The 18,782-nt window shown below is 42.8% G+C and overlaps 1 protein-coding gene across 3 annotated transcripts in view; it reads right to left on the reverse strand.

Annotated features, from left to right (window-relative positions):
• The window catches only part of RAPGEF5 (Rap guanine nucleotide exchange factor 5), a 384,903-nt gene that overhangs the window by 257,456 nt on the left and 108,665 nt on the right, over window positions 1-18,782 (reverse strand). For 2 of the 3 annotated variants that reach the window (XM_073581473.1, XM_073581472.1), the window contains exon 2: window positions 15,563-15,613. In XM_073581473.1, coding sequence (XP_073437574.1) covers window positions 15,563-15,613 — 51 coding nt within the window. Of the gene's footprint in view, window positions 1-7,016; window positions 7,073-15,562; window positions 15,614-18,782 lie in introns of those variants that run through there. The other variant, XM_073581474.1, reaches the window with a different exon arrangement.

The following is an 18,782-nucleotide window of genomic DNA, read 5'->3' on the forward strand; positions in this document are numbered from 1 at the left end:
TCACCCCGTCAGGGTTACCTCATGGCTGCTTCTCCATACTGCAGACGTTCATTCCCTCCCCTGGGAACTCTCAGGCACTTGCAGCCATTAAACACAGCGTCCACACATGCTGTTATGAAGGCAGCCATATCTTCCTCATTCAGTCTCACGTCAGCGCAGACCAGACCTTTCATACGGACCAATCGGGTCCAAGCATTCCCTCATGTGACCTACCCTGGCCACCTTATATGGTTCGTAGCCACACCCACCACATGGCTATGACCTCATCACAGGTCCTTCACTCATTCACACACATATACTTTACGTTACTATGGCATCCTAGATACCCGCCCCTAGGTGGGTTTGTCGGTAGCTGGTTCCACCCGTCTCACCAGCTACCTGGAAAGCTCTTCCCTGATAGTGTAACGAAAGCTCAGCAGTACCTCTGCTGATCAACATACATATTCAAGCTTCCATCCCAAGACCACCTACCTTGGGATACATAACGATCATTCAGAATCCTGCCACTCATCCTCTCTCCTGGGACACCCACACAGAGCACCCTAGTGGACACAGTGGTCACTACACCACAGTATTCAGACCCTTTGCTCAGTATTGAGTTTTTCACACCTGGATTTGGGGATCCTCTGCCATTCCTCCTTGCAGATCCTCTCCAGTTCCATCAGGTTGGATGATGAACGGAGGTGGACAGCCATTTTCAGGTCTCTCCAGAGATGCTCAATTGGGTTTAGGTCAGGGCTCTGGCTGGGTCAGTCAAGAATGGCCACAGAGTTGTACTGAAGCCTCTCCTGTTATTTTAGCTGTGTGCTTAGGGTCATTGTCTTGTTGGAAGGTGAACCTTCGGCCAAGTCTTCGGTCCAGAGCACTCTGGAAGAGGTTTTCATCCAGGATATCTCTGTACTTGGCCGCATTCATGTTTCCTTCAATTGCAACCAGTCATCCTGTCCCTGCAGTTGAAATACACCCCCATAGCATGATGCTGCCACCACGTTTCACTGTTGGGATTGTATTGGGCAGGTGATGAGCAGTGCCTTGTTTTCTCCACACATACTCTTAGGGTTGCGGATCGCACTAAATATAAAATATAAGGAAGTGCGATCGCAACCTGGGGTCCACAGTGCAGAGATAGAAAACTGCTGCTCAGTAATGGCGGAGCATTCACTAAACACCGGCGGGTTAACCGCTGACCCAGTGTGTACAGGAGCGAACTGTTACCTCACAGAGCCGCTGGAACAAGTGCCAGAGCCTGTTTATCCTCACAGGACTCGGCAAGAGAGCGCTAGTGCTAAGGCACAGGACTTAGCCCCAAGGACACAGGGTTAGAGCCCCTCTAGCCCCACTAGAGCTTAGCACCGTAACTGCGATGCCTGGACAAATACATATAGAATGCTGTGCCCTGTTACCAGTCACAGGGTGCAGCTGAATGTTTGCTTACCGCACTGTGTGTGTATAGCGCAGCTCTGGCGGACGCCACTAACCAGCCTAAGCTCAGGACTGGAAAGCGCATAGGACTTGCACAGCGCCGCTCTAACAGATGCTGCAGTACCTGCATTAGTGTAGTGCCTTAGGTAGAGTGGCGCACACTGGCGCTAGCATGTGTGAGGAGCTTGGAGCACTGCAGCGCTAGGCAGTGCCACAACTTGGCGCGACTCTGAAATCTAAACCCAACTAACAAGCGTATCAAAGGGAAGGGGTTTCATAATGAGTCATTCAACGGTTCACAAGCATCCATCATCCACACATCACTACCAATTACTGTCTATACTAGTGAACCTTTTATAGCAGCGTCCTTCCGGGACCTTCCAGATGGTCCAATCCGAGCTGAGACAGGACCTGAGCAGGTGACCCCGGGCCTCCAATGAGAGGACGACCCACGAGCACGCTCAGTAGCCCAAAAGAAGGACTTAGTCCCAGGAGCTGCTCGCTGCTGACCAGTGCAGGCTGTTATAGCTGACCCTGAGATGGCAGCAGCAACTGAACCGACAGCACTGGCCTGATCAAGACAATGGGAACGACATCTTTGCTGAGCAACCTCTTCTGCGGCCGGGACTGAATGGGAGACCGCGGAAGGCAAGGCTCGGGATTCCCCCTGTGCAGAGGCAGGAACCCGACACTTAACACATACCACTTAAAATGATCACTAAAAAGTTCTGTCTGTCCTATCAGACCAGAGAATCTTATTTCTCATAGTCTGAGAGCGCTTCATGTGTTTTTTAGCAAACTATGCGGGCTTTCATATGTCTGGCCCTGAGGAGAGGCTTCCGTCTGGCCACTCTGCCATAAAGGCCTGACTGGTGGAGGGCTGCAGTGATAGTTGACTTTGTTGAACTTTCTCCCATCTCTCTACTGCATCTGTGGATCTTAGCCACAGTGATCTTGGGGTTCTTCTTTACCTCTCTCACCAAGACTCTTCTCCCACGATTGCCCACTTTGGCTGGACGGCCAGGTCTAGGAAAACTTCTGGTGGACCCCAACTTCTTCCATTTAAGGATTATGTAGGCCATTGTGCTCTTAGGAACCTTGAGTACTGCAGAAATTCTTTTGTAACCTTGGCCAGATCTGTGCCTTGCCAAAATTCTGTCTCTGAGCTCCTTGGCCAGTTCCTTTCACCTCATGATTCTCATTTGGTCTGACATGAACTGTGAGGTCTTATATAGACAGGTGTGTGCCTTTACGAATCAAGTCCTATCAGTTTAACTAAACACAACTGGACTCCAAAGAAGGAGCAGAACCATCTCAAGGAGGATCACAAAGAAATGGACAGCATGTGACTTACAGTCATATGTTAAAGTTTGGGCACCCCTATTAATGTTTACCTTTTTTCTTTATAACAATTTTGGTTTTTGCAACAGCTATTCCAGTTTCATATATCTAATAACTGATGGACTCAGTTATATTTCTGGATTCAAATGAGGTTTATTATACTAAACAGAAAATGTGCAATCTGCATTTTAACAAAATTTGACCGGTGCAAAAGTATGGGCACCTCAACATAAAAGTGACATTAATATTTCGTAGATCCTCCTTTTGCAAAAATAACAGCCTCTAGTCGCTTCCTGTAGCTATTAATGAGTTCCTGGATCCTGGATGAAGGTATTTGTGACCATTCCTGTTTACAAAACAATTCCAGTTCAGTTTGATGGTCGCCGAGCATGGACAGCCCACTTCAAATCATCCCACAGATGTTCAATGATATTCAGGTCTGGGGACTGGGATGGCCATTCCAGAACATTGTAATTGTTCCTCTGCATGAATGTCTGAGTAGATTTGGAGCGGTGTTTTGGATCATTGTCTTGCTGAAATATCCATCCCCTGCGTAACTTCAACTTCGTCACTGATTCTTGCACATTATTGTCAAGAATCTGCTGATACTGAGTTGAATCCATGCGACCCTCAACTTTAACAAGATTCCAGGTGCCGGCATTGGCCACACAGCCCCAAAGCATGATGGAACCTCCACCTAATTTTACTGTGGGTAGCAAGTGTTTTTCTTGGAATGCTGTGTTTTTTAGCCTCCATGCATAACGCCTTTTTGTATGACCAAACAACTCAATCTTTGTTTCATCATTCCACAGGACCTTCTTCCAAAATGTAACTGGCTTGTCCAAATGTGCTTTTGCATACCTCAGGCGACTCTGTTAGTGGCGTGCTTGCAGAAACGGCTTATTTCGCATCACTCTCCCATACAGCTTCTCCTTGTGCAAAGTGCGCTGTATTGTTGACCGATGCACAGTGACACCATCTGCAGCAAGATGAAGCTGCAGGTCTTTGGAGGTGGTCTGTGGATTGTCCTTGACTGTTCTCACCATTCTTCTTCTCTGCCTTTCTGATATTTTTCTTGGCCTGCCACTTCTGGGCTTAACAAGAACTGTACCTGTGTTCTTCCATTTCCTTACTATGTTCCTCACAGTGGAAGCTGACAGGTTAAATCTCTGAGACAACTTTTTGTATCCTTCCCCTGAAAAGCTATGTTGAATAATCTTTGTTTTCAGATCATTTGAGAGTTGTTTTGAGGAGCCCATGATGCCACTCTTCATAGGAGCATCAAATAGGAGAACTACTTGCAAGTGGCCACCTTAAATACCCTGTCTCATGATTTGATACACCTGGCTATGAAGTTCAAAGCTCAATGAGGTTACAAAACCAATTTAGTGCTTCAGGAAGTCAGTAAAAAGTAGTTAGGAGTGTTCAAATCAAGAAAATGATAAGGGTGCCCATACTTTTGCACCGGTCAAATTTTGTTTAAATGCAGATTGCACATTTTCTGTTAGTACAATAAACCTCATTTGAATCCAGAAATATATCTGAGTCCATCAGTTATTAGATATATGAAACTGAAATAGCTGTTGCAAAAACCTAAATTGTTATAAAGAAAAAAGGTTAACATTAATAGGGGTGCCTAAACTTTAACATATGACTGCAAATATGAGTTTGTGCAAAGAGTCTGAATACTTATGACCATGTGATATTTCAGTTTTTCATTTTTAATAAATTTGCAGAAATTTCTACATTGTTATTTAGTGTACATTAATGAGAAAAAAAATGAACTTTTTTGAATTTACCAAATGGCTGCAATTAAACAAAGAGTGAAAACTGTAAAGGGGTCTGAATACTTTCCGTACGCACTGTATCAAATGCTTATGGCCAAATCCAACCATGACTTAGTCTTCCTCTCTCTCCTCGCTACAAGGTTAGAACAAAAGGAAACTAAAAGAAGGGGTAAGAATATGGTGCACAACTTTAGGAACATATAATGGTAAATTAAATAGATGAATACTTAAGAATACCTATTACCAATCAGTGGCTGCCCTTTTTATTTAGTAGAAGAGATGGAAGCCCCATATTGGTGATTCTTCTAATTATCACCCATTAACAAAAGTGACCAGAAGTTACCCTTATGCCCCCCTGAAAGGGATCAACTTTCTATCTGAACTTCCAAATTGTGGGTTCCCGGGATGTAGAGCAGGATGCCACAACTCTCCACAACCTCTCACACAATAAAAGAGTGAGATCTCATTCTTTACATTAACTGAGCGCTGCCGTGTACTTTACAAAAATGTTACCGAATGGTAACATCCTTAGAACGGTTCAGTAACAGCTTAGTAAAGTAAGTGGCAGCCCTGAGTTAGTGCAAAGAGTGAGTTTTACTTTCAGTGCAAGATGGGTGGCGGAGGGCTGTGGGATCCCACTCTGCATGCAGAGGTTCCAAAATCCAGACATTCATGCTCAACTTTTGCTAGCAAATCGGGCCCTTTCGGGGGGTATCGGGGATTCTTCTGATCACTTTTCTTAGTAAGTGATAATTAGAAAAATCCCCAATCTGAGACTGCGTGTTCTTAATAAATTATAAAGACAGCATCAGAGAGGTATTCAGGTATAGTTGATGCATTCTTGTGTGAGGTTTCCGGGAGTCATTTTAAAGTTATGCATATTTATCATAACATACAGGAGTTTGTCATACCTCGTCACCTCCGGCATCACTTCAGGATAAACGGTATAAAAGGGCATGAGCAGAGGGCTGCCGGTGACAGCTTGTGACTTATTAATATACATTCCACATTTCAGTAACAGAAAACCAAATATGTTAGAAAGCTGAACAACTCCCTGACAAACCAGTGAAGAAAGCGGTAAGGCCTGAATAGCAGAATATTTAGTGGGAACAGCAGCTGCTGGCTTTTGCATTTGTTCTGTATGGGGATAAGAGGAGTCTACGTTGGCAAAGTAAGAAAAATATAGGCATAAATTGAATTGATAGGATCAAATAACTAAAAATTTACATTTGCATATGTATTTACTCTTTTGCTATGAAGCCCCTAAAAATTTCTGGAGCAACCAATTACGGTACCTTCATAAGGCCGGATTCACACTACCATATAACAAGGCCGAGTGCTATGCCATAAAACTATGCCCCATGTTATACTACGGAGCAGCTCAGGTCTGCTTTTATTTTCTCATGCCGCTTCGGCTCACTCGCACCCATACAAGTCTATGGGTGCAAGTGAAACATCGCACTGCACTCAGATATCACCTGAGTGCAGTGCTATATACGCCGGCAGCAAAGGAGATGGAGAAATTACTTTCTCTGTCTCCTCCGCACCTGTGCTGCGATCCTCTCAAGCGAGAGGATGGGAGCACAAAGCACTGACACTCGGCTCATGCTCGCAGCATAGCTTGAGCCAAGGGTCATTAGTATATCGCATCCAATGCCATACGCTGGTGTGCTCTGGCCTAAGTCACATGCTTCGTACTGACTTTAGGGGGATGAATAGTTATGCACATTGAAATTGTCAATTATTTTGTCCTATGTCTTGTTTGCTTCACAATAAAAACAAAACCAAATGTTCACAGTTGTAGGCATGTACTGATGCAAACCCTCAAAAAACAAAAACAAAAAAAACCTGTGAAATTCCAAGTTGCGAGGAAGTAAAACATGTTAAATGCCAAGGGCGGGTGAATACTTTCGTAAACCAATGTATATCTCACAGCATTTCTTCAGGTACTTTGTTTCGCATAATGTAAACTGCAACAAATTAGTGGAAAGCTCATCTATAGTGATTGTTTAGAAGCCAAAAAATTATTGTATTTGTTTAGTATTTTTCTTCTGCAAAAGTAGAATCACATTAAAAAAAATGATCATCCTGCCAAATATAAGCTCTCAAACAGTTATTGCATGGGAAAAATAAAGTTATGGAACCTAAAAGAAAACAGAAAACAAACACAAAACACGGATGTGTTGTTAAAATTAGGCAGCATCCCTCATTTTTCTCCCAGGAGGCATGTATAAACATTAGATGCCAAAATCAGCTGGTTTGGCCACCTAGTCTACCCTACTGCTCGTCGGTGTAGAGTGGCAATCATAAACCCGGTCCTGTTTGCACCACCAGCCAAACCCCCAGAGATGTAAGCTTTATACATTTCATTTACATGTCATAAAAGTCACCTATCAAAACCAGGAAGAACCTTCAAGATGTAAGAATGGCTTATATCATATTTCATCTCCAACTACAAGGCCTCACCATCAAAGTGTAGTAGTGGTGGGATTTTCACACTTGAGTGACTAACAGGAGGCTTTCTGAGAAGATAAGGAGATTATAAAACAAAGGCACCAATAATGTTAGCTTTGTAAGATCAGACCTTCAAAATAGAAAACCTTTCATTTAATATTTGAGGATAAACAAAAGCTTAAGATTCATGATTTACTGATAAAGTGATATCAATAGAAAAAAGGCATGAATATTATAAAGTAGAAAGAAAGCACATAATGGGGGCAGAATATGGAACACAGATAAAACCATCCTGCAGAACAGTGGAAGTGGAAGGGAGGACAGCTGTCAGGTTAAACCAGAAGTCTATTCGACTAGTTTTTGTAATAATAATAATTTTATTTCTATAGCGCCAACATAATCCGCAGCACTTTACATTATAGAGGGGACTTTGACAGACAAAAAAGACATTACAGCATAACAATAAACAGATCAAAACAGATACCAAGAGGAATGAGGACCCTGCTTGCAAGCTTACAAACAAACAGACACAAAAGGTGGATGGTAACAATTGCTTTCATTGTTCGGACCAGCCACAGTGTACGAATCGGGTGTTGCTGTAATGCTGCATGAACCAGTTAACAGCCTAAGTATATAACAGTACAGACACACAGGGCTATTAACCCCTTCACTCCCGGAGATTTTTTTTTTTTTTTTTTTTTTTCAATTTTTCGTTTTTCGCTTTCCTTCTTTCCAGAGCCATAACTTTTTTATTTTTCTGCCAATATGGCCATGTGAGGGCTTATTTTTTGACGGACGAGTTGTACTTTTAAATGGCACCATTGGTTTTACCGTGTCGTGTACTCGAAAACGGGAAAAAAATTCCAAATGCAGTGAAATTGCAAAAAAGTGCAATCCCACACTTGTTTCTTGCTTGGCTTTTTTGCTACGTTCAATAATTGCTAAATCTAAGCTGCCATTACGATTCTCCAGGTCATTACAAGTTCATAGACACCAAACATGTCTATGCTCTCTTTGATCTAAGTGGTGAAAAAAAATTCCAAAGTTTGCTAAAAAAAAAAAAAAAATTGCGCAATTTTCTGAGACCCGTGGCGTCTCTATTTTTTGTGATCTGTGGTAGGGTGAGGGCTTATTTTTTGCGTGCCGGGCTGATGTTTTTAATCATATCACTTTTGTGCTAATACGTTCTTTTGATCGCCCGTTATTGCATTTTAATGCAATGTCGCGGCGACCAAAAAAACGTAATTCTGGCGTTTTGAACTTTTTTTCGCTACGCCGTTTAGCGATTAGGTTAATGCTTTTTTTTTATTGATAGATCGGGCGATTCTGAAGGTGGCAATACCTAATATGTTTATCTGTGATTTTTTTTTATTGTTTTATTTTGATTGGGGCGAAAGGGGGGTGATTTGAACTTTCAGGTTTTTTAGTTTTTTTATTTTTAAACATTTTTTTTTTTTTTTTACTTTTGGCATAGCCTCCATAGGAGGCTTGAAGCATGCACAACCCGATCGGCTCTGCTACATATGGGCGATGAGCAGATCGCCCATATGTAGCAGATTTACTGTCTGCAACAACCATAGAGGTCTCTATGAGACCTCTAGTTGTCAGGGCAACGCATCGCCGACCCCCGATCACGTGACGGGGGTCAGCGATGAGCTCACTTCCGGCCTAGCGGCCGGAAGTGCTATTTAAATGCCCGCTGTCAGCTTTGACAGCGGGATTTAACTAGTTAATAGGCACGGGCGGATGGTGATTCCGCAAGCGCCTATTGCGGGCACATGTTAGCTGTTTATAACAGGAGGAACCTGAATATGGTAAAAGAAATTCTGAATGGGCCACACAGGGATAATTAGGTTAAACTGTTGAGACAGTAGGCCAGTCTGAACAAATGCGTTTTTAGGGCACGCTTAAAACTGTGGGGACTGGGGATTAATCGTATCAACCTGGGTAGTGCATTTCAAAGAATTGGCGCAGCGCGTGAAAAGTCTTGGAGACGTGAGTGGGAGGTTCTGATTATTGAGGATGTTAACCTCAGGTCATTAGCAGAATGGAGGGAACGGGTAGGGTGGCAGGCTGAGACAAGGGAGGAGATGTAGGGTGGTGCTGAGCCGTGGAGAGCGTTGTGGGTGAGGGTAATAAGTTTGTACTGGATTCTACAGTGGATGGGTAACCAGTGTAATGACTGGTACAAGGTAGAGGCATCGGTATAATGATTGGTGAAGAATATGGTCCTGGCTGCAGCATTCAAGACAGATTGGAGAGGGGAGATTTTGGTAAGAGGGAGGCCGATTAGTAGACAGTTACAATAGTCCAGACGAGAATGAATAAGAGAAACAGTAAGCGTTTTTGCAGAGTCGAAAGTAAGAAAAGGTCGAATTCTAAAAATGTTTTTGAGGTGCAGATAACAAGAGTGAGCCAGTGATTGGATGTGGGGGGGTGAATGAAAGCTCGGAATCAAGTATGACCCCAAGACAGCGGGCATGTTGCTGGGGAGTAATGGTTGAACCACACACAGAGATGGCGGAAACACGAGGAGTTCAGTTTTTGACAGGTTCAGTTTCAGATAGAGGGAGGATATGAGGTTAGAGAGCGGTAAACAATCACTTGTGTTTTCTAAAAAGGCAGGCGTGGTATCGGGAGAAGAAGTGTATAATAGGGAGTCATCAGCCTAGAGAAGGTACTGGAAACCAAATCTACTAATTGTTTATCCAATAGGGGCGGTATACAAAGAGAAGAGGAGGGGTCCTAGGACTGATCCTTGAGGAACCCCAACAGTAACGGGAAGATGAGAGGAGGAGGAACCATCAATAGATACAGTGAAGGAACGGTCAGAAAGATAGGAGGAGAACCAGGAGAGAACGGTGTCCTTGAAGCCGATGGAGTGTAGCATAGTGAGGAGGAACTGATGATCCACAGTGTCGAATGCTGCGGAGAGATCCAAGAGAATTAGCATGGAGTAGTGACCATTAGATTTAGCAGTTAGTAGATCATTAAAGACTTTAGTGAGGGCAGTTTCAGTAGAGTGTAAAGAGCGGAAACCGGATTGAAGAGGGTCAAGAAGAGAGTTATCTGAGAGATAGCGGATAAGACGGGTGTGGACCAGGTGTTCCAGGAGTTTAGAGATGAAGGGAAGTTGGACACAGGTCTATAGTTAGCGGCACAGTTTTGGTCGAGGGATTTTTTTTAAAGTTATGGATGTATGATGGCATGCTTAAATGAGGAAGGAAAGATACCGGAAGAGAGAGAAAGGTTGAATATTTTTGTTAGGTGAGAGGTGATGGCAGGGGAAAGGGACTGGAGGAGATGTGATGGAATGGGGTCACTGGTGCAAGTGGAAGGGTGAGAAGATGCAAGGAGCCTGATTACTACTTCTTCTGTGACTGGTTCAAAGTCAGAGATGGAGCTAGATGCAGTGGGGCAGGGAGGACAGTGCATGGTATGAGGGGATTGGGAGATAATTTCCTGTTGGATATAGTCAATTTTTTCTTTGAAATAATTGGCCAGATTGTCAGCGCAGAGATCTGTGGTTGGGGCCTGCACTTTTGGGTTGAGTAGAGAATGAAAAGCGTCAAAGAGACATTTAGGGTTATTGGATAGTGAGGTGATGAGGGTGTTGAAATAGATTCTTTTGGAAAGGTGAAGGGCAGAGTTGTATGCTTTAAGCATAAACTTATAATGGATGAAATCTTCGGGAGCACCGCTAAAGGAAGCGTGTTTGCAGCGTGTGCCAGGGTTGTCACCATCTGTGCCTAGTTGCTCTATGTATAGGAGGTGCAATTTCATCTAGGGCACGTTTCAGTGTTTCATTGTAATGCTTCAGTCCAGAATCAGGACATCAGGACATGAGAGGGAGAAGATAGTGGCCAATGAGGACTACAAATTCTTCATAAGTTTCTGGGTGTTAATGGCCTGTATGTTTCTATAAGTGTGGAAAGTCGGGGTGACCTGAACGGGGTGGCAGTTCTTGATCGAGAATGAAAGGTTGTGGTCAGAGAGCTGGAGAGGGGAGTTTGTGAAATCATCCACTGAGCAAAGCCGGGAGAAGACCAAGTCGAGGGAGTTTCCATCTTCATGTGTGGGGGAGTTAGTATACTGCGAGAGGCCGAAAGGGGAGGTTAGAGATAAAAGGTGAGAAGCAGATGGGGAGAGGGGAAAAGCAATGGGGATGTTGAAATCACCAGCAACAAACAGATTTTTTTTTTTACTATTAGTAATTTTTTATTTTTATTTTTTAAAACAAACTGTGATCTAAGGAAGAAATAAAACTACCAAAGCTTGCAACATCCATAATAGCCATTGGAGCGATTTTAGACTAGTCCTTTCAGGAAGCATTTCTAGCAGTTTTCCTTATCCTTCCAGACAGGATTACAATGATCGGTAACGGGGCCCTTACACACAACGATATTGTGAACGATATCGTTGCAACGTCACCAGTTTGGTGACGTTGCAGCGATGTCGAAACTACATTGTTGCGTGTGACATGTAGCAACGATCAACGATCAGTTGCCTAATGGTCTGGGCCATAAATCTATCGTTGGCGTGTGACAGAGAGAGACCAACTGACGCTGGAAGCTGGTATCCAGGGTAAACAGCGGACGGCGCTTAGATACCCGCTGTTTACCCTGGATACCAGCGGGCTCACTGGTCCTGATCGGGTATCCAGGGTAAACAGCGGGTTACTAAGCGCCAAGCGGCGCTTATTTACCCGCTGTTTATCCTGGATAACAGCGTTCTCGCTGGTCCTGATCGCTGGGGAGTCTGCCTATGTGACAGCTCACCAGCAATCAGCTAATTATGTGTCCCAGCGATCTCATCCACGTCCGATCATTGGTGGGATAGCTTGGACATTGAAGCGTGTAACGGGGCCCTAACACCTCTATACACATCTGATAACACAGGATCCAGAAGTCACAATAGGTAATTTCATAGCCCCTTCTGCTTCCCTTCCCAATTTCTGCACCGTTCATTAGATCAAGGTTCCCCAACTCCAGTCCTCAAGGCCCACCAACAGATCATGTTTTCAGGATTTCATTTGTATTGCACAGGTGAAGCAGTTATCACCTGAGCAATACTAAGGAAATCCTGAAAACATGATCTGTTGGTGGGCATTGAGGACTGGAGTTGGTGAACCCTGCATTAGATACTTCAATGAAAAAGATTAGGTTGGAGTCTATGTATTGCTGCTACAAGTAGATTTCCTGAAGGAGCAGGAAGTAGAGTCTAGTGGCCAGTGTGTAAATTGCAAGATTTCTCTCATTTTTAATACAGGTTATGATTCAAAGAAAAAATAAAGCCCCCCCCCCACACACACACACACAAAAAAAAAAAGTTATTTACCAATAACAAATTCCCTCTAATGTGGTCTCCCACTTGATGTCTTAAGGGGGAGGGGGTCTTCTGGTTTGGAGGATCAGAAAAATCTATTTTTAATTTTTATTTTTTTTCATATTTTTCATGTATTTAGTATGGAGAATACAGCTGAAAAAGATGCTAGCTTAGTTCGCAATATTAAAAAAGTTATAGCACCTTATAGGGAGCGATATCCGGCGGGCACTTGGTGCTCAGATTGCACGGCGTGCAATGAAGCATTATATCAGTCTTGTGTGCATATATGCTTTTTTAGCTTTTGGATTAACTTGCCCAATAGATGGTCATTTTTTGGGGCAGCAATTTAAAAAACAGTCCTTAGTATTATGACCTTTAGTAATCACCTCTCACTGAACAGAGATCTAATAGGATGATGATCTGCTGGAATGTTGAGCTGGAGGAGCAGAAACACAAAATAACGAATGTCTAAGGCTAGTTTCACACTTGCTTTTTTTTGCAGCGCGTTTTTCCCGCAAAAAAACGCATTGAAAAAACGCATACATAAGCATACAACTGCTGCGGTTTTTTCAAGCATTTTTATGAGCATGCATGAAAAAAACGCAGCGTTTTTATGCGTTTGTATGCGTTTTTAGCGCGTTTTTACCGCGTTTGCGTTTTTTTCCAACATTTTTAGGTGGCCCCTCACACTACCCAAACCATGACTTTACTAACCCTAACCCTGACCCTAACCCTAACCCTGACCCTAACCCTTAACCAAATCATACTTAACCCTAACCCAAACCCTAAACCCTAACTAACCCTAACCCTAACCCTGACCCTAACCCTAACCCTGACCCTAACCCTGACCCTTAACAAAACCATACTTAACCCTAACCCTGACCCTAACCCTAACCCTAACCCTGACCCTGACCCTAACCCTTAACCAAACCATACTTAACCCTAATCCTGACCCTAACCCTGACCCTAACCCTAACCCTAACCCTGACCCTAACCCTTAACAAAACCATACTTAACCCTAATCCTGACCCTAACCATGACCCTAATCCTTAACAAAACCATACTTAACCCTAACCCTGACCCAAACCCCAACCCTAACCCTGACCCTGACCATAACCCTAACCCTAAACCCCCTTAACTAACCCTAACTCTAACCCAAACCCCTAAATTCCATGGTTTAAAAAAAAAACCGCATATGCAAAAAAACGCATACATGAGCATGCCAGTGCGCACATATGCGCATCCATAGGCTATAATGGCCATTTTTAGCGCAAAACGTGCGCATATGTGCGCATGCGCTTTTTTGCAGGGCCAAAAAATGCAACATGCTGCGTCTGGAAAATCCCAACGCACACCCCAAAAAAACGCAGCGCATGAAAATCGCATACATGCTCTTACCAGCGCGCAGGTATGCGCACCCATGTTAAATATAGGGGAAAAAACGCATGCGCAGGTGTGCGTTTTTTTCCAGCGCTAAAAAACGCAAATGTGAAACCAGCCTAAACTCACTCATTTGTACTTTTGCTCCGAAATACCTTCATTCTGTTGTTTGTGAACATAGCTATAAGGTTTTTGGCAATAATTATCTTTAAAGAGGGATTTCTGCCAATTCTTAAAGTAATTCACGTGATGGGAATGACTATTGGACAGCGAGCGGAGATGTATGCTGCGTTCGTCTGACTACGTTCAAGATGACAGATCTCATTGCAGAAAAGAAGGCAGCTCTGCAGGAATTTTGTGAGCACGTAAAAGGATCACTCTATGGTCCTGGAATTGCTGACCGATCAAAAGTAAATGTGTCTCTGTGTAATCAGTACGAAAAACTTGAACATGTTTCTCTCGAAACCGCTTCTTTTCAAATCATTGGCCATGATATCTCCAGAACCAATTGGTCAACTGAGTTGGGCTTGTTCACACATCTAATATTTACTTACCTTGTAATGTCTTCACATCCTGTTCCGTCCAGATGTGTCCGGATCCCAGAATTTCAAGCGGCGGAAGTTCACCGACTGCCATATTGGGACACCCAAGTGATGGGTGTCTCAATATGGAAACTGCTGGTGGCCCAAGACTCTTGCGCGGTACCACCAGTGGAACACCGTCACACCACACACACACACTGTCATGCGCAGTTTTAATGTGACCGCCACTATTTGTCTGCACAAAGATGGTGGCGGTCTGATATACTGCGCCTGCGAGAATTCTGCACAGGTGCAGTGAATCATTCGGCTGATCCCGGTGGCAGATGCGCGACGTGTTCGTGGGAAAACCCCTTTAATGTGACCGGCTTCCTCTGCCTGTAGAGGCAGAGGAAGCCGGTCACATTAAAGGGGTTTTCCCATGAACGAAAGTTCATTTTAAAAATTGTCTGTGTCTGACCGTGTACGGAGCATACCACATCTCCTGGGCAGGGGAGGAAGCAAAAGACAATACTGACATTACAGCAGGGGATCACAGAGGATTCATTTTGTCAGGTAAAATATTTCACTGACTGTTTTTAAACAATATTTTACCTCACTAAATGCATCCGCTGCGATCTCTTGCTGTAATGTCAGTATTGTCTTTTACTTCCTCCCCTGCCCAGGAGCTGTGATATGTCCTGCACACGGTCAGAAACAGAAAAACACAGCACAGGAAGGAGAGAGACAGCAGACAAGGGGGATAGCAAATGGAGTAGACAGGTCAAAGAAGAGAGCACAGACGGGAGAAGTTAGTACATGGGGAGAGAGTGAATAGGTGAGTGAGCACATGGGGGAAGAGATTCTCAACGCTGCAAAGCCTGCCCCCATCGTGACATTACCGCCCTCCGGATGCGATAGCATCGGGCCTCCATCTAGTTAATAATATCACAGAAACAGAACTGTTTGCAGCAACCCATGTAATCGTTCTTCTTTTAGTGACAGGGAACCGATTGTTTCAGTTCCTCATCATCGCACAGGGTCATGTTGGCCATCCCATTTAGGTGATGGCTCTCCATATTGGAGAGGACAGTGCCATCAAACAAGGGACATAAATAAATGGGCTAACGTCACAGGGAGCGCTCCATTAACCTGTAAATTCCCTTGGAGGGGAAAGGATGTTTATTGGATTTCTTTGAAATTGACGCATTAATGTATGCCTGATGAAGGGAAATTAAATTGCGAGCTCCAGTGGAGACGGTGATTGATGTGAGTCTATACAATCTATATATATTACTGTCAATATGTTAACATGAAAATAAATAGAATATTTACCTTGTTGGTTGAGTTATCTATACACAAGGTTGAAATTCTTTCTGATAAAATCTGAAAATACAAACAAACATTTGTTTTAGTGTATCTTACAGTGCAGACAGATGCATTATACCTTTTATTAGAAAAGAAAACGCTACATGAAAATTAGCAAACCTGTCATAAGACTCTGTCTCGTTAAGGCCTGTTTCACACCTCCGTTTTTTTACGTCAGTTGCAATCCGTGAAAAATGCGAAAAACGGATCCGTTTCCGTTGTGACACCAACGTGTGCCATCGGACCGTTGTTTTGACGGATCCGCAGCCAAGAGAGAGAGACTTTTCGCCGCTTCCAGAACGGAGTTTCAGGGTTAAAATGGTTCCCGGGGCAAATCTTCCGGCCATGCGCAGTTAAAAATAGCGGACCGTCAAGGCAAAAAAGGTTTCAGAGTCCGTCTGGTCCGCCCGGGAGCCGCTAAAATTCTCACGGATCCATCAGAAAATGGATCCAACGGACGACCGTCAGTCAAAATCCGCCACTAATGCAAGTCTATGGGGGAAAAAAAATTTCTACATAACTATTTTTCCAAAATTACATAAACAGTGATATGTTCTTGATAATGGAAGAATAAGACTGAAACATAATAAACCAGTACAAGAATAATATTCCATCCAAAAATTTAAGTTGGTCACACGGACGAGGTAGCTGTCAGTCGAACAACAGGTCGCTCTCCAATCCCTGGCTCATCTGAGCATTCATGTGTTTTCAGTAGTGAGGAGGAGAAAGTCGCTGCCAGACACCGACTTTTGCAGCAGCCAGTCTCCCCTGAACCAAAAGGATTGTGTGTTGAAATTTGAACGGTCTAATAAATCTTTCCCACAATGTTACTTGTCAGGCGAGAGTCACAAGGCCCCCATAAACATCAAAGCATTACTTTTCTAATTTAAGGTTACATAATGTAGGTTAACGGATCTGCACCAAGAAAACAAGTTATCATCACCCATAGGATAGGTGACGAGTTTGGATAGATATGTATGCCAGCAATCACCAAGAAGTCTGCCCAGTCTGGACAGAGTGTCAGCCACCACCTCTATAATTATTGCTTATGGGATCATCAGAGATACGTACTGAGCATGGATATCTCTGGCATTCATGAACACCGCTCCATTCAAGTATGACATTGCAAAACCCCCATTATCTTAATTAGTGGGTGTTTCAGTGGTGGGACCCCCAACGATTAGCAGGTTTTTACTTATCTTATGGTAAGTTAGTTGATAATTTACTATCTTTAATGGTGACCTCTTTGTGAGGAAAGAAAACATTTTATTTTGTTCCCATAAACTTGAAGAAACTGTTACAAATACATTCCAATCTCTTCAAAAGAGCAGCCACTTCTCCAGACCGGATGATGAGCGAGTATACTCGTTGCTCGGGTTTTCTCGAGCATGCTCAGGTGGACTCCGAGTATTTTGGCGTGCTCGGAGATTTAGTGTTTGTTGATGTAGCTGCATGATTTGCGGTTGCTAGACAGCCTGAATACATGTGCGGAATTCCTAACAAACAGGCAATCCCCATATGTATTCAGATACGGCAACAGAAACTAAATCTCCAAGCACACAAAAATACTCAAAGATCACCCGAGCATGCTTGGAAAAACCCGAGCAACTAGTATACTCACTCATCACTATAGGGCACACATCTTTTGTTCCATCATTTATTATGCACACTCAACATCTTGGGAAGAACATCCCACATAAACACATTTGTTGCAACTTTGTGTGGTTGTCTCAAAAATTCACCACTGTATTGCATATAGAACAGTAAAGACCCTGTCAGTCACTAATCCTGATGGCTGGACTATTCATGGTTTCTTGTGTGAAAACAGTTAAAGTGGACTTGTCACTTGCTCAATAAAATTGAGATAAATATCTAGTAAGAAAAATCCCTTAGTTGCCATTATTCTGCCTTTTTTTCTGTTTTTCAGTGCGTCGCTCCATTGTAAACAAATTCACATTTGTTTCTCCTGGCGCACACTATGTGAAATCTCTGCTTTGCAGTCCAACTGGGCATTTCTTCACAGACTTCTAAGGGGTCATGTGCTTTCTTTCACTCCTCCCTCTCAAGATTGCCAGTCACACCTAGGCAGCTGATCTAGCAGTCTAATAAACTGCAGAACTGTCACTGGCAGTATCTGAGTGGGAGGGTTAAAATCACACATCCCTAAAAAAAACTGCAAAACAGACATGTCACATACTGAACTCCAGAAGAAACAAATGTGAAAATCTCTGCAATGCAGTCAAACTGCGAAAATGTGAAAAAAAGAAAAAAAAAAAAAAAAAAGGCGAGAGCTGATGGCTTTTTAAAATGTATTTAACCATTTGAAAAAATAAAGCTTTAAAACTTTCATGAATCTGTCAAAGGCGAAATATATAAAGCATAAAAAAAGATGTGGAAAATGTATCACGACCATTTACGCCATTTTTGGATGTAAACAGTGCCAACAAACAAAACACACACAACTCAAGGCATACATCAAAGTTATTTGGCGCAAATAACGGATACTGTCTTTTTTCTAAGAGATACAAACGCCTCCCACAAAAAATTTCTGGACTACAAGCAAAATCCCTAAAATACAGTTTTATTTCATCATATGTTAAAACTGCAATACAAATTATAAACAAAAAAAGATAAGGATTACTCAAAGCAGCCACTAGTAGGTAACATTTCGTAAAGCCCTATTGAACTCATTGCCTTAGAAACACCTACACATGGCATTCACTACCCAACTGTAGAAACAACTGACTTTAGGTTAATTTCAATGCAAATTACAAGATAAGCAAGTTGGGACAAGCCGACATGCTATGACTCCAAATATTGTTACTTGCATTATCAAAACAGTAAAATAATGCAAAAAAAAGTCAGTGTTTAGGGAAATAGTATCGTGTAAGCTGTATATTGCTAAATACGCCTGTATTATGACATAAAAGTGCTTTACATACAATACTGTACTTTAGCACCATCTACACTGTGTTCCAAATTATTATGCAAATGATATTTTTCTCTGATTTTCCTAAATAGTCGGTACAAATGACAGTCAGTCTAATAAAAGTCATCACCGGTTAGAGTATACATCAAATTTTATTGAAGAAACCTCCCAATAATAACAGTATAATCTCCAAAATGAATAAAAGCTCAAATTGCACTGTTCCAAATTATTAGGCACAGTAGAATTTCTAAACATTTG

The sequence above is a fragment of the Dendrobates tinctorius genome, unplaced genomic scaffold (genome assembly GCF_039654945.1).
Source record: "Dendrobates tinctorius isolate UK_male_01 unplaced genomic scaffold, ASM3965494v1 ptg000070l, whole genome shotgun sequence".
NCBI lineage: Eukaryota > Metazoa > Chordata > Amphibia > Anura > Dendrobatidae > Dendrobates > Dendrobates tinctorius.